At 43.6% G+C, this 22000-nt stretch overlaps 1 protein-coding gene across 4 annotated transcripts in view; it reads right to left on the reverse strand.

The window, feature by feature from the left end:
- STON2 (stonin 2) overlaps nucleotides 1-22000 on the reverse strand; it is a 127693-nt gene that overhangs the window by 48175 nt on the left and 57518 nt on the right. For 2 of the 4 annotated variants that reach the window (XM_081047487.1, XM_081047489.1), the window contains one exon: nucleotides 4655-4825. The exons of 1 other annotated variant lie outside the window; for it this stretch is intronic. In XM_081047487.1, coding sequence (XP_080903613.1) covers nucleotides 4655-4825 — 171 coding nt within the window. Of the gene's footprint in view, nucleotides 1-2407; nucleotides 2503-4654; nucleotides 4826-22000 lie in introns of all 4 variants that reach the window. One more of the 4 variants, XM_081047490.1, reaches the window with a different exon arrangement.

The raw sequence follows: 22000 nt of genomic DNA on the forward strand, positions 1-22000 counted from the left end.
CCCCCATTAGACTATAAGTTCCTCAGTGCAGGGTCCTATTACATACCCAATGCCCCAGATTTATTCTTGGAGTCCATGCCATGTTCTAAACCCCAGGGGACACAATGATAAACAATATACAATCCCAACCATCAATCCACACCTGTGAATTTTTTCCTATCTAGGATCAGGTCAATGTGCTCTTGCCCAAAGGTGATTATAATGTTTACTTATGCAGCTGGGAGTATACCAAGTCAGTAATGAACTCTGAACCACCTGAGTGTTATTTGCCTCAGTACAGATGAACTGCAACCATTGCATCTTCCAGTAATGGAAGGCACTAACAAGACCATTGGATTATTGGTTTTCAATCCTAGCCCATCACCAGAGCTTTCTAAATTACAGATTCCTAGTACCCATCTATATTTAGTTGAACAATCTGGCATAAGGCGCAGGTGTCTGTGTTGTTAAAAAGGTCTCAAAGTAATACTGATGATCACAAGAATTGCGCCCTCCCATCAAATAGAACCCCTCCATCCAGTGGTTGAATCTCTTACGCTGAGTTGCACTAAGCATTTGTGATGACATTCATAAACCCAAATGGTGTGTTATGCTAATAATTAATGGATATATGGTGAACCATCTCCAGGTGACCACATATATCCATTAGTTATTATTAGCATAACAAACCAGTCCAAAACTCAGTAGCTTAAAACAATAAGAAGTGATTATTGCTCATGAGTCTGTGAATCCCGATCAGTTTGACTGCTCTCTCCTGGGCCCACTCATGTATCTGAGGTCAGTTGGCAAGTCTAGGATGTCGGGTGTAAGATCACGGTTAGCTGGGGTCATAAGGATCTATGGGCCACAGCCAGTGAATCCAGGAGTGTCCATATGGTGACTGGGCTGGATTCCAAGGGAACGAGCAGAAGTATGCGAGGCCTCTTAAGTTCTAGGCTGGGGACTGGCAAGCAAACACATCTTTACTTCTGCACATCCTATTGGCCAAAGTAAGTTACAAGGCCAGCCCAGATTCAGGGATAGAGAAACAGACTCTACCTCTTGATAAGAGGAGCTACAAAATCATGTCACAAGCGACTAGATTCAAAGAGGAGAATCAGGGGCCAGCCCAGTGGCTCAGGTGGTTAGAGCTCCATGTTCCTAACTCCGAAGGCTGCTGGTTTGATTCCCACATGAGCCAGTGGGCTCTCAACCACAAGGTTGCCAGTTCAATTCCTCGAGTCCCGCAAGGGATGGTGGGCAGTGCCCCCTGCAACTGAGATTGAACACTGCACCTTGAGCTGAGCTGCCGCTGAGCTCACAGATGGCTCAGTTAGTTGGAGCGTGTCCTTTCAACCACAAGGTTGCCAGTTCGACTCCCACAAGGGATGGTGGGCTGTGCCCCTGCAACTAGAAACAGCAACTGGACCTGGAGCTGAGCTGCGCCCTCCACAACTAAGACTGAAAGGACAACTCGACTTGGAAAAAAGTCCTGGAAGTACACACTGTTCCCCAATAAAGTCCTGTTCCCCTTCCCCAATAAAATCTTTAGAGAAGAAAAAAACTTTAAAGAGGAGAATCATTAGGGCCATTTTTGCAATCAACTTTTTACACAACCTAATGAGAGAAAATGTGTTTCTCTCGGGCAGCCAAATGTGATTTCTAAGTGTAGGCCAAAGTTTTCACCCTGATCTCAAACAGTTATAAAATCCTCAGGGTGAAGTTTCACCTGCTATTCCTCCTTCATCTGTTATTTCTACTCCTGCCGGCACACATACACATCTTACTTAATCCCCAAGATCTTGGTCTCAAACTAAAGCAAAAGAAGTGGACTTACTCTCAGCACTATTTTATATTATCCTTTGGGGTTTTTACAGGTGATGTGGACGACATGCCACCCTCATGAGGTTTTGTTCAGGGCATGCCCTTTCTCTCTGCGATGTCTCTCCCTGACTTACAAAGTGCCTACAGATGACATGTGGCTGAGTGCTTATCGGGACATCCTCCAAAGGGTGTCACAGCATTCCTATGAAGAGTACCAATGCCTTGTAAGAAATATTACAGGAAAAAGATAACACACGAGAACAGCCAAGAGCCCCGAGGAGCAGGAAACTGGAGCTCACTGAAGATTACAGGCCGAGGCTAATTATATTTCAGCCGCCCCCCTTCCCCCAGCTGCTGGGGGAGCCCTCTTCACTCCACTTCCCTGCTTCACTCACACTTGCCCCAGTGGTGACCACTTAGGAAACGCATTACAACTATGGTACCTGAGTTCACAACTATTCTCCCTGACCCAGGCCCTAGATACAGCCTGGTGGGGTTACAGAATTTATTAGCACATCTCTACAACGAAGGGGCTGCTTTCTGTTTTGTTCAAAAACCATGCTGACCTTTGGGTTAGCGCCACTCAAATTCCCTAAACACCTACCTGTGAGGTCTGGGACAGCAGGGGGTGGTAGAGAAAAGAAGTCCAGAAACCATAAGACACAGGATGGCTGAGAAATGGCCAGGGCTGGATAGTGCCTGATAGGGAGAGTGGGAGGAGAAAGCATACGCTGCTCAATGCAAAGTTGTCTAAAGCGCATGGTTTGGTTCCCATTTATACGGCCAGCTTTGAGTCTGCTTGGTAGGATCATTGCCTAAAAGACTAAGCAACAAGAGTGGATGAAAAACACAGTGAACTATAAAGAAATGCCAAATTCTCCATGAAGAGGCCTCAGAGAAGCCACCTTCAAGAAGATACTGCATTCAAGTCCGTTTACGGAGAAACCCTAAGAAGTTCTGAAAATGGGCAGAACAGGCCAGTGGTCGGAACACTGCCCACTTTTCTAAACTGTATTCGATCCCCAGCACTATGTCTGGGAGAGAAGCAGCTTTTGTAGGAATGGCGATGTCGCAATGCATAGTGGCTAAAGTGCAAACGCCTGTGACAGCCAGGTGGCTGTCACTGCTGTGAATGCCATGGGTGGCTTGGAGTGGAATCCATTAGTTTTTCAATCATAACCCAAAAGAGTCACAAATTTAAACCTCCCATCTCCAGGAAAATCATCGCCCTGGCTCCCACCCTCATCTGTTGTTCACTCAGCAACAAAATAAGTGGCATTCTCGGATTATCTTCTAAAGAGCTGGCTGGTTGGGCTGCAGTCAATCTGTGCTTTTGATTTATTAGCCAAGGGGAAGCCTAAGCTATAAGAAAGCCAACTGCTGCCATGATTACCAAGGAACGCTGGTAATGACAATGAGGAAGAATTACTCATTTCAACATAAGACATACTGGACTTTCCTGAAAACTCTTAGAAGAGAGGTGTGCAGCCTCAGAAGGGGATTTTGACCCTGCCTGAGCCCTTCACAGTCTTCTTAGTACACTAGATTTAGGGCTACTGTTTACTGCTGCTCTAAAAACCTAGATATGTTAAGTGTAGGTTGCTTCTGAAGTTGCCTGCATGGCGGTGCCAAGTAGAATCTGTGCTGCATTTGCAGAGATGCCTGGAAACAGGCCAAACGTCCCCATGTGTCATGGGAGTGACTTTGCTGTGGGCAACTTCTATGGCAGCTTCCTATGCCTTCTCCTCTAAAACCCCTTAGCTCAGCATCTTCACACTCCAATGTCATCACAACGTAATTCATTGTGGCTATTACAAGGATAGGAATGTCTCAAATATACTATCGTAGTACAGTGTCAACGTAACATTACACACAGCCTTATCTTTCCTACAACGTTTTCCTTGGAACTCCCCAGGTATTAAAGTTTGGGCTAGGCCAGGAACCAGAGGCAGCCGTTTTAGTCCTTCACATGGCTGTGCAATCAACAGCTTGCATTTAGAATAAATATGGAAATCAGTAGCCTGTTAACAATGTAGCACTTGATTACTCTGAATTACTCTCTCACTCACAGCAATTGAGGAGAAGTCCTTGGCACCAGCACCACGCAACAAACCTGCTTTCCAGCCTCCTACAAGTGCCGTCCGACCCTCCTCTCAGAGAATTCTCGGCACAGTGTACAAAGATCTCCATTTTCTCCCGTAAATACCACATGAATCCCACATTGAGCATCTGACTTTCTTCTTCCAGAGCATCACAGATGTAATTCAACACTTTCATGTTCATATATATTTATATATATTTAATTAGACCAACTTATCTTTGAACTCTTTTACTCAACTCTCCCCCTTCCCCCGCCCACTGGCATCTTTCATTCAACACTGAAATCTTTTAAATAGAGTTTTCTGTTTGCTTGGTTTGTTTTGTTTTGAGACAAAACGTCATCGTGGTCTATTTTAAAGCTATGGTAACAATTTGGGCTACTTTTCAATTAGTCAGAGATGACCATAAAATGCCCACAATCCTTAGCAATTTTCCTTCTTCAAAACCAATTGGGTAAGCAATATAGTTCTGTGTTTTTTTCTCTCTCTACAGGGCCAAAAGGGTAAGTTGTACTAACCAGAGGTAATTAGTACATTAAGTTTTGTTTCAAGGCCAGCCTATCAGGTTACAAGTTCTAATAAATTCTGTTGGGAAAAGACATTTCTTTGTCTTAAGATGACTGAGAGCTAACCAATCAAACAAAACACCTTCACTTCTATCCGAAACTTGCCCTCTAAACACAATGGAAAATAAAAGCCAACACCAAAGCAAATAAAATGAATGAAGTGGCCCCGCTGCGGGCAGCCCTTACCATTGGGAGTGGAGGTCCCCTCTGGACCCTCGCATGGGCTCTGGCTCCTCCTGGGGTGGGGTGAGGGTGGCGAGGGGTCCAGGACGTGGGTGCGGGTAGAGGTATGCTCCATGCATGCTGGAACAGGACTCACGGTCGTCTGCCTGCCTGTCTGCCACTCCGTCCTCTCGTCTGGGTGGGAAGGGCCAAGATGAAAAAAAATGTGAAGGTTACTCACTGGCCTTCCCAGGCGGGCACACCCAGGAGGAGGGAGAGGCAAGGAGCAAATAGGGAGATTCTTCAGAGACTGGGCTCAAGATCTTACTTTTGATTCCTTTTGTTAATACTTCCTGAACTTTACACTCAATCTGTACAGACATGGGTACTTTGGGGAGGCAAATCACACTGGGTAATTAGATTGCAAGGGCTTAATGCAAAGGTTACTTTGAAAATGCAATGCTTTCGTGCACATGCTTGAAAAAACTCCAAAATTTGTTTCCACTGTGTTTGAGCATTAACACTAGCACAGGAAATGAGGGGAAGGGGCTACTTTGGTGCTGGGGCCTGGAATGGCCCAGAGCAGGCAAAGTTGGATGTGATTTAGACAATGAATTTCCCTATCTCTTGGGCGCTAAGTTTTGGAGAAACAGGATTCTTTGCCTTGTATAAGATGCACATTCTTGAAATGGGTATCTGGATATCAAGATTTTAGAAATGGATTCACATTGAAAATGTAAGAACTTACTACCTGATAGTCTGGCCTTTGAAGAATCCTAAAATGAAGCTTTTCTTAAATGGAGGGATCCTTCAATAATTTGTTTTGGTCTAAGTGTGGGTGTTCATAAACAGAGGTCCAGCAGGGTTACCGTAAAAGACGATGGAACAATGGAGCCTGGGGTCAGGAGGAGGGAACTAACAGCTATTAGTACTGACTCTGGACCAGGTACTTATCTCATGGAAATCCTGAAAATGCCCTTATGAGGGAGGCATCATTATTCCTCTCTCACATGTGAGCACACTGAGTCTCAGAGGTCAGGTAACCTGGCTAGGGCTAGCCAGCTACAGAATGGAAGGCCCAGGATTGGGACCCCGGTTTGCCTGAATCGAACATCCAGTCTTATCCCAGTATTATAGCACCATACCACCAGGCAAGTCTTCCACCATTCCTGAAGAAATATTCACTTGCATTTGACCTAAGGTTAGGTTATCTTCTCTTAAATATGTATACCATTTCCAAAGTGGATATGCTAAGGAATATAATTCTGCAGGATAATAGGTACCATAAAGGTAAGAAAAAAATGTGCTGTACAGATTTCTTTGCTGTGGCTTCTCGCAACCTTTCACATACCGATATATATTACGGATCTCCAAGCTCAGGACTTCCAGAGTACCATGTTTCCTTCCCCAAAGCTTTGTCACTTGGGACGAGCGGATCTTTGGGGTTTGGGAAACACTGTAATAGAGATGGGTTACTGTACTTTTCTCCCCCTCTGCTGTTGTCTGAATGCTCATGTCCTCACAGAATTCACATGTTAGAATCCTAATGCCCAATGTGACAGTATCAGGAAAGGGGGCCTTTGGGAGGTGTTAGGCAATGAGGGTAGAGCCTTCATGAATGGGATTAGTGCGCTAATAGAGGAGATCCCACAGAGCTGCCTAGCCCCTTCCACCTGCTGAGGATATAAATCTGATCTGGAAGAGGATCCTTTCCTGACCATGCTCGCACTCTGATCTCAGATTTCCAGCCTCCAGGATTATGAAAAACAAATTTCTGTTGTTTATAAATTTTGAATTTATGACAAAAAAAGTTCATGACAAAAAATTTCAGACAGTATATGAGTATAAAATAAAAAGTAAAAATCTATATTCTCTCTAATAATCAGTCCCATTCCCACTGTTAAAATTTCTTATGTATCTGCTTCAGAAATTTTATGCATATAAAGCACATATGAATACCCTTTTAAAAATAACACAACCAGGATTAAAGTATAACCATGAAGTCTTATTTGGCAATTTAAAAAAAAAATGATGTATTTGAGATTTTCCATCAGCATATTAAATTGCTACTAGCAGGTCAGAGTCAAGAAAAGTAAAAGGTAGGTCTATAACATGAGATTACTGCTTTGTAAAAGGGTCCCCTCCGTGGGGGACGTTCTTCATGATTCAGTGTCAGAATGCCTGGCTTCCCTTTCTAGCTCCGGGTAACTTCTATACTGGACACTCATATCTCAGATGGGGAGGACTCTTGGACCTAAATCACATCAATAACAATTATGATGACAATGACACCTCCGCCGCCACTTACTGACCACAAGTGTCTGTGCCAGACACTTTTCTTAATGTTTTGTATGTATTATTTCAATGAAGCCTTACTCTCAGCAGCCCTATGAAATAGGAAGTATCATTAGCCCCATTTTACAGACTGAGAGAGCCATCTCACCGTGTGCACCCAGCATACAACAAGTGTACAAGAAATGCTTCAAGTTGTATCAGCAAAGTAAATATGATATCGGGAACCCTGGTCTTTGCCCCAATGTACTTACTCCTCAAGTGGCACTGTAAAGTAGGTCCCATTTTCCCTTAGGAAAAATGTTGTAATTGGGGTTTCTATTTCAAAACCTCACCTTGGTTTCCTATAAATTCCATGCACAATCAGTAAGATCTTGTAAAAACAGAGATACAACAAATCTCCTAATCATTTAAAGTAGCAAAATGATGTTCCATGACTCAAAGATTTTGAGAGATGGCTCCCACAAACCCCTCCCTGCTTACTGATCAATGAAACCACATCCAGAAAAATATGTCGGTCTCTTCTAAGGGTACATACCTTATGACACTGTCTCAGTCATGAAACAATTTTTATATATGCTTAAATTTGAACCCCACATGATGGCACGAGGGCTTCCAACACATTCTATATGTACACACAGAACATACTGTATCATAAATCTGACATAATATTAATACATAAGGTAGAACAAGCATCATTTCATTAGAAATAGCTTTCCCAGCCTACTTAGAATTTTAAAAGCCATTTGACGAATGATTTGACTGACTCATTTCCCTTAGAAAAACTGTCTAGGGAATATTGTGAATCAACACCTTCTTATTCTCTCAATAGATTTTTCTGTAAAATCCAGAGGTATTCAAATCAATTCATTGGGTTCTGTCCCCTCTAACATCATTGCAGAAGCATCTCCATAGTTTGAGACAGTACTCAGAGCCTTAGCTTTGGTTTGGGGTAACCATGTTTCGACCTGCTCCTCCTGCCAATCTCTCTCTCTCTCTCTCTCTCTCTCTCTCTCTCTCTCTCTCTCTCCTTTTCCCTCTCCCTCTCCCTCTCCTCCCTTTCCCCTCCCTAACCACCTTCTCAAGCAAGGAAAGTCTTGAAGGTGAGGTAAGTCACAGAGGGACCGAAAGAGAGAAGGGAGGAAGAAGACAGTCTAGCATTCCTTTAAGGTGGTTACAGTTGAGTGGGTACTATGCATTTTACTTGAAGGGTTAAAAAAAAAAAAAAAAACAGGACAAAGAACTTGGCTCTTCCTCTCCTCCAGCTTTGATCCCCCAACTCCAATACTAAATACAACTTTCAGCAGAAGCCTAGAAGATGGTGGTGGTTTATTCATTTGGCGGGTATTTGTCCTCTGTCCTGCCCTCTAATGTAGCATAATCTTCATGTCTGATGCATTGTTCCTTATTTTCAATTACATTCAATGACCATCCATCCAGAAAGAAGTCCACTGGCAGCGAGTGCGGCCCTACTGTGACATACACATGTTTCAAAGACATAAATGCTCGCTTCCACTACTCTGCAGTCAGGAGTAGGGGAGGGACCACAGTGCTCGGTGGCATGCAAGACAGGGCTTGGGTCCCAATTCTGCTATTGATGTTCCAGTCAAGTTCAGGTCCGAGTTCCAGCTTCCTAGTCTCTCGAATGAGGATGACAGCATCTACCTCACAAGGTTGTGATTAAAGATTAACTGAAAGAAGCACGTAAAACATTTGTAGACGCCCGAGTACCACACAAATATTAGGCAGTGACCGACCATCACAGCTGCCAGCTCTCTTAATGTGGAGGGTGATCATTGCTGTAGTAGAGAAACCAAGCTGTTTCTGTGGTTCTACGTCCCCCAGCCCGTGGCCTAACCACAGACTATTCCCAAAGTAGGTCCATCAGAACACTAGCCAGCTGGTGAGCACAAGTCTAGTAGAAAATGGACTATCTCATTTTCCTGTGAACACAAGACCTCTTCCTCCATTCCTCTTGCTTTATCAGGCCTTCTGAACTACTTCCTTGTCACATGTATATGAAACAAATATTACAAATTTGTTGTGGAAAATTTCAAAACTCCACGTAACAAAACTCCATGTACACATCACCAGCTCTGACAATCACCAATTCAACCAAATCTTGTTTCCCCTCTATCCTAGCCACTCGGGATTTTCTGAAGCAAACTCCCAGTATCATATCATTTTATCCATAAATGTCCGCATGTATCTCTAAAGGATAAGGATTCTGCTTATAAATAAAACCAAAATGTGATGACATCCAAAAATGAACTATAATTACTTAAATATTATCTAATATCCAGTCAGTATTTAAATTTCTTCAAATGGCTCAAAGATTTTTTTTCACTTTGTTCAAATCAATCCTGCAACTGATTGAACGATGTTGTCTTTTTTTAATCTAAAAGTTCTTTTGCCAGCTTTACTTTTTCCTTGCAATTTATTTGTTAATAACCTGGTCCTTTTGTCATACAGATTGTCCCACAATCCACATTGTGATGATGGTGTGATTTTTGGTGTTCCTCTGCCCCCTGTGTTTTCTGTGAAGTCATAGTTAGGTCTAGAGGCCTGATCAAATTCAGATTTGATCTTTGGATAGAATAGCTAGTTCATTCATGGTAATATGTGCCTCCATCAGGAGGCAATTCGTATTTGATTACCTCTGCTTTTGTGCACTTAGCAGCCGCTGAAAATCAGTGCTTACGTAGTACTTCATAGGGGTTGGAAAATGGTGATTTTCTCCCATTACTTCTTCATTTATTAATCGGGATGCTATTGTTATTATTAAAGGTTTACATTTGCCTGAAATGAAAGCATATATTTTCAAATGTATTTTTGGCTACAAGGAGTTATGTTAGATGATAGCTATTTCTTCCTTTCTATCTATATATTTCATTAAAACCTATTATAGTAAAAAGACGATTTAGTCTAATAAAAAATACTCCATTAGATCTCGGGGGAGGGGAGGAGAAACTAGGAAACATTATTAAGAAATCTTCAATGAAAGGGTGGAGAAGGACTGGTCAACAGTACATCATTCAGATTTAAATTTGATTCTGTCACTTGTGAGCTATGATATTTGGTCAAAAATTTTAGCATTCTTACCTCCAGTTTTCTCCTCTATAAGATAATAACTTCTACCTTATAAGGACTCATGATAAAATATGAAAAGAGCCTGTTCCAGTGTCCAAAAAATTAGTAGATGCTCAATAAATTGTAGTAACACTGGTTTTTACCATTGTCTACCCCATACCTAGTCCACTGTGTGGCAAAGAGCAGTTGCTCAATAAATGTTAGGTGACTATAGAGAGCCCACTGGCTTTACTTCGTCCCAAGCTGATGATGGCTTTAATATTTCATGATGTTGGGGATATAGGAATAAACAAAATAAAGTGTCTGCTCATGAATTTACACTAAATCACGTGGAGGCATTAAAAAGGTAATTATTTGCTCCCAGGTTAATTATTGGCTATTTTGAAAATAAGTACTGTTGGTAATCGTCAGGGTTGGGGCAAGTGAAAGAAGCAGGATCAATCCATCACCAGAGACCTGAGAAGACACCAATTTTCTCCAAAACAAAATATCAGTACTGTCATTACATTTGACTTGGCCCAAGGTGCATTCAGGGATCACTTAATATAGAGAATTAAAATGTGTCCCCCAAAAAGATAGGCTGAAGTCCCTGTCAGAACCTGTGAATGTGACCTTATTTGGAAACAGAGTGTCTGCAAATATAATGTAGTTAAGATGAGGTCATACTGGATGAGGATGGCCCCTGAGTCCAATCCCTGGTTTCCTTGTAAAAAGGAGCAAGGAGACACAGAGATACACAGGGAAGAAGACAGAGTGAAGATGGAATCAGAGATTGGAGTTATGCTGCCGTAAGCCAAGAAACGCCAAAGATTGCCAATAACCACCAGAAACTAAAAGGATTCTAGGAGGCAAGGAAGGATTCTTCCCTACAGCTTTTTGGGGGAGCATAACCCTACTGGCACACTGACTTAGGATTTCTCTCCTCCAAAACTCTGAGAGAATACGTTTCTCTTGCTTTAGGCCTCCCAGTTTGTGGTAACTTGTTACAGCAGCCCTAAGAAACAACTATGCCCAGTGAGCCCAGACCAAAGCTATGGGCCAATCAGCCTGCCTCTGGCTTATTTAGCAGAAAAGAGAGGAAAGGCGGGGGGAATCCCAGACAGGAGAACCTGAATCAGTTTTAATTTATCTTACACCAACTGGGCCTGACTGAGTCTCCAAAGCTGGGCAAGTACCAACAGGTAGGTAAGCCTGCTTTACCTGAAACGCAGGTAGGTAGAAGCCACGAACTTTTAGCACTAATACCTTGGGAATGAGAATGCTCTTTGTGGAGTTTGGTGGGGTGTGGAGTGGGGGTGGGGGGCAATGACAAATTGACATCCTCCTCCACAGGCATAAAGGAGAAACTTGAATACAATCCAGATGGTGAGGGAAGCACTCTATCCGCGGCAGCAGCCTCTCTATATTGTATCTCAGGAAGGCTCAATGGGTCTACTGCAGATGCTCCTAAACACTCCCCTCGTTGGCTAACCAGGCTGAGCCACCACCCACCTTGCACTGTGAGAAGGAGTCAGTGCCATAGTGCAGTAGAGAACCTGGCATGCAAGAGGTGCTGGTCTGGCGTCCGTCCTAGAGCCATTGTCTGGATATCTGTAATAGTAACTGGTGGTGTTGGCCATTCACAAACATTCGCTGAGGCCCTTTGTGTGCCAAACACTGAGCTGGACCCTGGAGAGACTAAGAATGAGATACAGTGTTTGATAACTTCCTTGTGTTAGGTGTGTGGGATTAGGGATACCTTCATTTCTTTCTTAAAATGTCTTTTGATGTTAATTGTTTTATAAGGAAATTCTTAAAACTTTGATATACTTTTTCAAAAAAGATGTGGGAAAACCTGCCACATGCATTTTCTGTGTGTGAGTGTGTGCGTGTGTGTGTGTGAGTGTGTGTGTGTGTGTGTGTAGTTTATAAACAACACTGCTCAATCTTTCAGCAAGGGGCAGCACTTGATACCTAGGGAGACAGTGCCCGCCCTCTAATTTACCTTCCCCCACACTGTGTTTTAACACTGAGTCAGTAGCACATGATTTAGCACTTAATTGGTGGCTAATTATTTCAGGTATGCTAGTTTTATTTCCCAGATTAGCTCCCCCAGGGCAGCAATTACCTCCTTTCACATCATCTGTTAGCACCTCTCAAAAGCCCACCATGGCCCAAGATTAGCTGGCTTTACAGATGGAAATGTGCAATAGACTTCTCTCTGCCTTTCTGGAATAAAATGAGCTATCCCAAGCTACCTAGTGGTTATGTTAGGTCAAGGAAGGAAGCAGAAAAGATATGACTAAGAGTCCTGCTCACATTTAGGGGCTGCTTCATCATTTCCTGTTGGTTCTCCCTGAAATGGCACCACCAAGAGCACGGGGCAAAACATGCACTGGGACTAAGACAACCACCTGTGAGGCACCAACACCTGGAAACAGGTATGTGTGTGTGTGCGTGTGCACGCACGTGTATCATGTGCACACGACCTGAAGGCTAAAGCAAATCAGAGCCTTCCTGGTGACGTCTAGAACGGTATTGTTCCTTCATGACTGCCAGATGCTTTGGATACTTGCTAGAAGCAACAAAGAGACTTCGACCCCATACATCTTTGGAAATGTGGATAGGAGTGGTATGTACCAGACACTGTGCCAAGTTCTTCCCCTCTGCTCTTTTGTTTATTCCATTCAGAGGCTCTGCCAGGTAGCACTAATCCTGTGTCAGCGGATAGCAAACTGCCTACAAAGGGCAGAGCAAGAACTGGATCTCATGTCTGGATGACTCCAGCACAGGCTTTCCGCAAGAACACAGTTCAACACAACTGGGAAGGAAGACCATATTCTTTATGGATCCAAGCAAAACTGTTAGTTCTTTACCATTTTTTTTTCCCCATACCTCCAGCTTCTGCTCACCAATACAAGCAATGAATTTTGACCAGAGACCCTCAAGTAATTCCACAAAACTGGCCTCTATGAATATGTCTAGCCTTGGACAGAAGAGAAAAAGAGAACCCAATGAAGCCACCAAACTAGGGTTAAAAACTACACCCTCTCTCCTCTCCATGCAGACCAGCTGATTGAGGTTAGAGCCATGGAAACCAAACAAAAGGCTCTCGGGAGCCCACACCTCCTGGCCTCTGCTGCCAGCCACTGCGGGAAAGGGAAAGGGAGCCCCCACCCTCTTCCATCCCTCAACAGCATGATGAAGATGTGGCCTGTCATCTCCCAGGGAGCAAATTCCACAGCTGTCTGAGAGATGGATTTTTGTTCTCAAACAACACAGCAGCTCCTCCTTTAAAACCAAAAGTCAGCAATAAAATGGGTCGTAAACCTATATATGGGGTTATAACCCCCTTAGAGTAGGCGGCTGGATTTGTCCCAGGCCTTGGGCCTGTCAAAACCAAACTCTTCAGGAAGTTCCTCAGCGTCACCATGAGGAGGGGGAGAGGTTGGTGGAGGTCATGGCTCTCACCGTGCTGTTGCCACAGACGGCACTCTTCAGGCCAGGTCCTCCCTAGTCTCGAACTCACAGGCTTATTGGCCTAACACCATCTGTTAGCAAACAAAGATATCCAGCTTGCTTTGCAGATTTGGGATGATTCTGAAAAAAATCACTTTCACACACTCTAAAATGTCCAAGATAGCACATAAATGACAAAATAATGATAATAATAATAATTATTATTATTATGCACTTTATATACATCATAAGTAAGCACTATTTTTGAAACCAGTAAAGAAATCTGAACTATTTCCTTGTTAGACTTATTTTATTTGTGCTCCTAAATATCTCTTTTGGGGATACAAATTCCAGGGAGGAAGTCATCGTTATTCAGATATTAAAAATATTTTTATTGTTGAGGTCTCCAAATAGGCTTCAGTATATCAAACCTACCTCAATGCTTTGAACTTCTTTTATTATCTTTGTAGAACTAGCTGAACTGCAAGCTGTTTAAGAGAAAAGTTTACAAGTAAACTGTTTCTGGGACTGAGGACGTTTAGCTCTTTTCAAATAGGGAAGAAATTTTATAGCAAAAAGATTAGATTTATTCTTTATGGATGCAAGATGTGGTGATAATAATAATAACTATAATAATAATTATTATTTTATTGGAAGAACTAGCATCTTAGTAAGCATATCTATAATATCAAGCAGTTTTCTAAGAGCATTAAATATATTTTTATTCATCTTCAAAACTCTATGAAATGATTATTATGACTGTTCTAATTTTGTAGAAGAAACTGAAGCTCAGAAAAATTAAGTGTATCTTGAACAAGGTCAAATGGCTAATAAGCCAGTATTCAAACTGGGCAGTTCAAACTGAGCCCGCACCCTCCTCCACTCCTCAACAGCGTAATGAAGATTTGGCTTATTATCTTCCCAGGGAGCCAATTCCATAGCTGTCTGAGAGAGATTGATTTTTATTCTCAAACAACACAGCAGATCCTCCTTTAAAACCAAAAGTCAGCAATATAATGGGTCATAAACCTGCATATGGGGTTATAACCCTCTTAGAGTAGGAGGCTGGATTTCTCCCAGGCCTTAGGCAATTAGTTGCCAAAGAACTAGTGGCAGATACTAGTAATCACTGCTTGAACATGGAATGGGCTGCCTCCCTAGAGAGAGAGAGGGTCCTTCAAAGTGAGAGTTTTTCAGGCGGAGACTGTTGTAATGAGAGCACTGGAAATATCATTAAGGGGACGATGGGCCAAAGTCAGCCCATGACCTGGGCGGAAGGTAGTGGAAGTGGACACTGAAGTTTATTTTAACATGCGGCATGATGGCAGCTCAACAATGGCATAAAAGCAACCAAGGGGAAAGGATATCACGCCAGTCCTTCCAAGGTTCAGGAAATGAGGACCAGAGGGAGAGGAGGGTAAGACAGACTACTTAGGAGAAGGAATAACAACAAGAAGCATAATATACAGGTAGAGAGGCAGGATTATTTTCTCACCATTAACAATGGTTTGAAAGAGGCAAGATGGCTCAGGATGGAGTAAATGAATTGGTGAGTGAATGAATGAAAGTCCAAGGAGGGGTCAGAGGGGCTCTGACCTCAGAAGGATGGTCAGCAACAGCAGGGAAGAGGGAGACCCTGGGTCGGGAGGGGAGGGGGCTGTATCAGTGACAGGAAAGGAGGAAGCTATTGGAGTAGTTGTGGAACTTTCCCATGGTTGCTAGTCCTAGCCCAAGTTTCTAACTGTAATATTAGTGTGAAAATGGGAAAATCGCTGTGAGCTTTAGATGAGACAATGTATGGAAAAGTAGCTGATGGCGCCTGGCAGAAAGTAGGTGCTCAATAACCTTTGGCTGAAACTAAAGTTGAGTTGTGTGGACCTTGGGAAAATCTCTCGTCAGTGTTGACTTTTGTTTTTCAGCCAGATATTTACTGTATACTATTACAGGCAACGTGTTTGAGGTGATCTAATAATGAATCAGACACTGACATTGCTTTGACTGTCAAGGCACATCCATAGAGACACAGTGTAATCTGGTGGTGACTCCCCACCTGTCAACAAGTAATCACTGAGCATCTGCTCCACGCCAGGCACTTAGTGATACGCCCAGGACAACAGAGCGTCCCCGTGCACATGGAGTTCATGTGAGCAATCAACAGGCAGACCCTCAGAAACAGACTAATATTACTAAGTGGGGTTAAGTGCAATGGAGAAAACAAAGCAGGGTAGGGAGACGGAGAGTGAACCGGGCCCTGGCGGCTATGGTAGAGGGGGTGATCTGGGGAGTCCTCTGTGAGGAGGTGATAAATGGGCAGAGACCTAAGGGGACTGAAGGAGTACCTTCCAGACAGAGGGAACAGAAAGAGGCGTGAGGCAAAGAAGAGCAAGCAGGCCCGTTTTACATGAACATGATCAAACAGAAAGTGGTAAGTGACACAGCAGAGCTGCTGCTGCGATAGAGAAGTTACTCCCACCTTGGGGGCAGGGGGAAGGGTGTGTGGAGTGTGTAGGAGGCACGGTGAAGGATCAAGAAAGCCTCCTGGAGGTGCTGGTATCTGAGCTGGACCTTAATGGAGGGAACCCATTTAGACCTCTGACAAAGGAACACTGTAAACCAAGGCCCAAGGGGGAAAAAACCAGGGTATTTGGGGGAAGCAGAGAACAGTTCGACTGTACACTTCAAATATGTGTAGTTTATTGTATGTCGACTACACCTCAGTAAAACTGGGCGGTAACATCATGGTCTATAGATCTTAAACAGGGCCCCTATAATCACGGGAGATAAACACCACATTTCTATAATTTTTGTGGCACAGATTTCTTGTGATCACGAATATCTGTGTTCTCTTCTTTTGGGGCACACAGTTAAGCCACATTTCCCCGCCTCTCTGGCAATAAGGTGTGGCCAGACTCTGAGTTCTGGTCCACAGGATGTGCACCCCCATTTCCCACCCACCATGTGAATGGACGAGACTGATGACGCAGAGTAGTGTGGGTCCCTGAACTCGGGAGCACAGCACCCTGTCATCACCCTGTACTCATAGAGGGTTGAATGAGAAATAAACACAAACTGTGATGAGCCACTGGAATCTTGGGAGTTATTACGGCAGTTAGCCTTCAGGACAAGGGAAGTACATAAGTTGTTTACATAGAGTGAACATATACAGAGGGTGCCAAAAAATGTACGTACATTTTAAGAAAGGAAAACTGTATTGAAATTGTATACTACTCAATATACACCAATAACAAAAGATGAATACAAGTCACGTTTGACTTCTGCAATTACAAGAGGTGCTCAGAGTGGTTACCATCAGCGTCCAGACACTTCTAACTACGGCAAACTACTGCTTGAGCAACGTTGAGCAAAGTGTCCACGTGTATACATTGTTTTGGCACCCCCATATTAACATACCATGCAAAGTATATTACATATTATATTAACCATTAATGTATGTTATATAATACACATTAGTATATTAATATTCCTAATACCAATATTAATAGAGGGCAAATCACTGAAACTTAGTAAGGCTTAGTTTCTTCTGTGAAAACGGAGGACATCTTTCTGCTTATCTAACAGATTGTAATAAAGAATGAATAAAGTTATGTCTTTAAAAGCTTTTGGAAAACAAATGTTTTTCACCTAAAATATAATTATCAGAAGTGTTATTATAAATGTCTGTATCTGATTTCCTTAGACCAAGTTCATGGTTTTCCTTCCAATGGGGACCAGGTAACTTTTCTTTGTTCCGAGTCAGAAAGAACTTCCTCTTAGTTCCAGCACCTGCCTCATATTTGATATGAACAGATAGGATCTGAAAAGCAATCATTGATTGGGACTGTTCTTTTTGGCACAAGATGGGAGATGGATGGGGGGGGGGATACATTCAAATGTAAACTCGTAGGCAATGGCTACATTTTAAAAAATAAAAATATAAATTCTTCATGGGAAAGGCTTTATTTATGTTTTCTCATTTTATGTTTTTGTCCCAAGGTCTGGCCTTCAAGTCTAATCCTGAAGGGTCAGAAGGGATGTGAACCCAGCCAGATGCACTGATGACCCAAAGCATCACTACTGGAAAAGGAGCCTCCGAGTGCATTGCATGTTAGCAGTGCACGAGCAGCAATGAGAGCAACTGGGTGTGTAAAAGGGCACCTGTGTGCCCACTCACAGAACCACAGTAAACACCTGGGATTTCTTCCACACTTCTGTGCATACAATAAGAAAATGTTCTGTCAATTCCCTATTTAAAGTGGGTGAAGTCACACACCTTCGATGAATGTCACTTCTTCATTTTGGAATTAATAAGCTAAATTATGCCACAGTAACAGCTAACCCCAGAATCTCAATGGCTTCCAATTACAAAGATTTCTTTCTCCCATTACATCCCTCGAGAATTAGCTGCAGTTCTGTTCCCCCTCATTCCAGGGCCCAGGCCGAAAGAATAGCCCCTGCGTGGAACATGAGATTTATCCCCAGCATTCAAGGATACTGCCCTAAGAGTCCAGGTGTAGGCTCACATAATGCATAAGAACTTTAAAGTACAGACCAAGCTAAAACTTGTTAAACAACAAAGGTCCGATCCTCCTTGACCGATATACGTTCATAACAAGCACGAGGCTTTAATGGAATTGCTACTTCTTGGATTCCTTGGAGCTCCACAAGGAAACATCACCATGCAGGGAGAAGTGGCCCCTGGCCTGAGTCCTGCTCCCCCACACCACTCCATCCTGCACTGTGAAGGCTCCCCCCGTCACAACATCCAAGTTCTGTCCTAGCCCCTGTAGGCCTAGGGGCACACACACCAGTGGCATGGGCTGCACTTGAATGCACAGATCCAGGAAGAGGCCTAGAAGAAGCTGTCTGTGCAGAGGATTCTGGAGTCCTGGGTCCATGGACTGTGGTCTAGAAGGTGAGGAATGGGGACTAGTGAAGCCACAGGGGCACCAGAACAGAGTCCAAACCAGAGTCCGAGGGCAGCATGTGGAGCAGTGTGCATGATGCTGACAAAGGGAAAAAGGTGTGGGGTGGAGGCAGATGGAAATCTGTGCTGGAAGTGTCACTTCCACCTGCATTTCGCTGGCCAAAAAGTAAGTCACGTGGCTAAACCTGACGTCAATGGGGCAGAAATATCATCCTGTTGTACAAGGGACCTACATCAAAGGGAGGGACGTGAATGTTTTGACCGGTAATATAATCTTCTTTCCTCAGACACCAGTACTGAGAGTCTAAGGAAGGAAGAAAAACCCAGGAGTTGAACATAAAGGTTACCAGCCAGCTCACAACTGGTTGCTTTCTAAATGCTGTGAAATGACATAGCCCCTCGCAAATTGCAGATACTCAGTGAAAGCTGGGGGAACTGGACTGAAACGTGCCAAAGTGGAAAATGCCCCCACAATCCCAGCATTCTCTGCAGGAAAAGGATTTGGTGAAGGGAAAGCAGTAAGTCTCCCGGGACACATTTAGGCTCAAACTAATAATGTGTTGCTTGAGGCAACCAATTTGTACAAACCAACCAATATCGGAGAGGAGGGGGGTAAACAATTTAAGAAAGTAAACCTGGCAGTTTCTCCCTACCCTCACCCAGAGCCCACCCTCATCTCTTCTCAGGAGAGCTTTTCTTGCCTGATTCCAATTCTGCAGAAAAATGCCACAGTCACAAGTGGTGTCAGAAAGCATGTTGAATGAGCCCACCCTTCAGCCAATGAGAAGTGAAAGAATAAAGGAATTTACCTTTCTGTAAAGGTGGTTTACATCAACTAGCCAAGGATACAAAATAGAACTTCTTTTGTGTTCAATTTCTGTTTTTCCACAACTTTAAAAAAAAATATTGTCTTCCCACAGACTGAATCCTAGTTCTACAATATAAGGAATTCTGAAAACTACATTATATTGCTATCATAATAGCTACTCGTTATATTCCAGGATTTAGACTTATTTTTGTCTTCCAAGCAAAATATATTCAAGGTAAAAAAAAAAAAAAAAAAACTGAAAAAAAGCCAAACTCATAAAATACAAATGTGCCTTAAGAACAACAAGAATCCCCTGTTGCCCCCTCAGGCACAATGGTAATTACCAGTTTGCTGGGAATTTGGGGCCCTGGATCTAGTCTGATGCTCTTCCAGCTGCAGCAGGATTATGACAAAACAGGCAGCAGAGAAACATGCACGGTCTTGTAAAGTGACATGCAGCCCCAGTGATAGTTTCATACCATCCTCCTTTACAAAAATGACAGGAGAAACTTTGGGAGCATCTAAAAAGTTCTTGTGACGAAAATTGGTATCTTGAGTCCATAGCTTTCTACCCAGCATAAACACTTGTTTCTGACGGAAAAAAAAACACACACAAAAAAAGTCCAAAATCCCTGGGGATATCCTGGTGCTGGCAGAGCTCCACTGTGATCAGTTAAATGCAAATGAATCAAGAACATTTGGCCCACATTTGTTTTAAAGCTCCTGAGAGTTTAAATACAAAGAAAGTTTGGCAAAATATAGTCTTGGGTCTATTAAATCTAGAATTAAAAAAAGAAAAAGTCAAAGAAGTGTAGCCGAGCCTGTCACCAAGTAACGCTAGCTCTGTAAATCCAGAAAAATTTGTCAAAATATTTCTTTCTGCTTTCTCTGGTTTCCTAACACTGTAGCAATGGCATGCACTTCCAAGTTTGCCAATATGTATGTTTAGGTTTCTGTACCAGGTGACCAGGGAGGCAGTATGGGTTAATGGAAGACTAAATTTATTTACATATGTAAATATATATGTATTTACATACACAAGCATAAATTATACATATATGTAGGTCCATACATACACATAATTTCAGGTATTTTCAAAGTCTCTAATAAACTAATTGATACTATGAACCTTCAACAGATGGAGCACAGTACGACCTAATACACTGGCGCCAGCATCCCAGTTTTTCTTGGGCTGCTGATGGGACACACTTGAGAGAAATGCTGGACTCTTAAATCCAAATGAGACACAGATGTCTGGGCTGCAGAGGACTCACCACCTGCACTCTCACTCCTTTCATTCATGGGTCCACTCAGCGATCATTAAACACCTGCTATGTGCTTCACTCAGTGTTGTCATTCCTCACCCTACATATAAGCCTAAGCATTATAATCCCACACTTAAATCTACACTTTCCTCGTGCTTAAAAGAAAACCAAAATGGAAGCCCACCACTTAACAGCAGCTTGTGCCATTGCGAACATTTGTGTTTTCTTATTCCTAGCTGTGATGGGCTTCAAAGGCAGAAGACTTGTTTTTATTCCCTCAACCCTCTTACTGCTTATCCATCCATGTAGAAATCGTGGTATTACAGAGCCACGCTATGAAGATGACACGATGTGCCCGTCATCTAGGGAAAGGGGACGCTGGGAGATAAGGGGTGAGAGAGGAAGCCAGTGTTACCAGGGATCTTGCTTCTCCCCAGTTCTCCTGCCATTTGCTCTGGAGAGCTGAGCCTCAGAGCAAACATCAGCGCTGCTGTCCAGCTCTGCCCCACATTCTGGTTTGGCCAAGGCTAGGGGATTTGTTTGCCTTCTTCCTCCAATTATCCCCCTGGTGAGAAGATAAGAAGAGAGTGTAGGCTGCTCAGTCTTTCCCTCCACAATTATGCTGGGAATCAGGATTGCTGTGTGGGGCTGCCAAACCCCTGCCTGCCTCAGATGACAGGGAAGCTGTGGCGGTGCCGGGTGGTGAGCCCCGAGGCCAAGGTCAACAGGCTGGGCTTGGGCCTCCAGAACCCCTCTCCACACAGGAGATGAGTCACGGAGCATCTGCCCCAATGGCTTCTTCACAGGCCCGGCTGCCAGGGAAAGCCGGGGCCAGCTGGGCTGAGAGACGTCTTTTTCACCCCTGAATTCCCTCCACAATGCTAAAAGGTGTGGGGTGGGGGGTAGATAAATGACAACTGTCTCCCCAAGGCAGTTCCGCCTGTGCTGAAGCTCCTGCAGGCCTCTGCATTGACCTACCTCTCGCTGCTGAGAACCAACCGCAAAGCCCCTCTCAGATCCCATACCACCACGGGTGTAATTTACAGTCTTCTTTGGGGCAAGAAAGGAATAGGCAGTAATTATCCTCATTTCCCACATCAGAGGGAAATGAGGCACAGAGCCATTAAGCTAGGAATTGTCCTTTATTCCCATCGCACTTGGCATTATGCGAAGCACCCTCACTCATGTTCTGTCACCCTACCTGGGCAAGGATGCGCACTCCGTTTCCTGGATGAGGGAGGGAAGCTCTGGGGAGATGATATGCCCGGAGGAAAGAGACACAGATGAGAATCTGCTCCATAGCCTCAGAGGGATTCAGGTTACCCGGACTGAACCATCCAGCCTCGAAGGAGGGCTCTCCCAGAGACGGGGGCACGATCGACCTGTCCCACAAACACATGGGACCTGATGACCCGACTGACAAGTCAGGCCTGCCGAGGATGCGGAAGGAGAATCTCCCCAACTTCCGCAAGGCTTAGGACAAAGAGGGCAAAGATGACTTGTCCCATATCTTTGAGGAAAGGGCCAAGAATGAGGATGAAAAGATTCAGTTT

Source organism: Rhinolophus hipposideros (genome assembly GCF_964194185.1).
Source record: "Rhinolophus hipposideros genome assembly, chromosome: 5".
Classification (NCBI taxonomy): Eukaryota; Metazoa; Chordata; class Mammalia; order Chiroptera; family Rhinolophidae; genus Rhinolophus; species Rhinolophus hipposideros.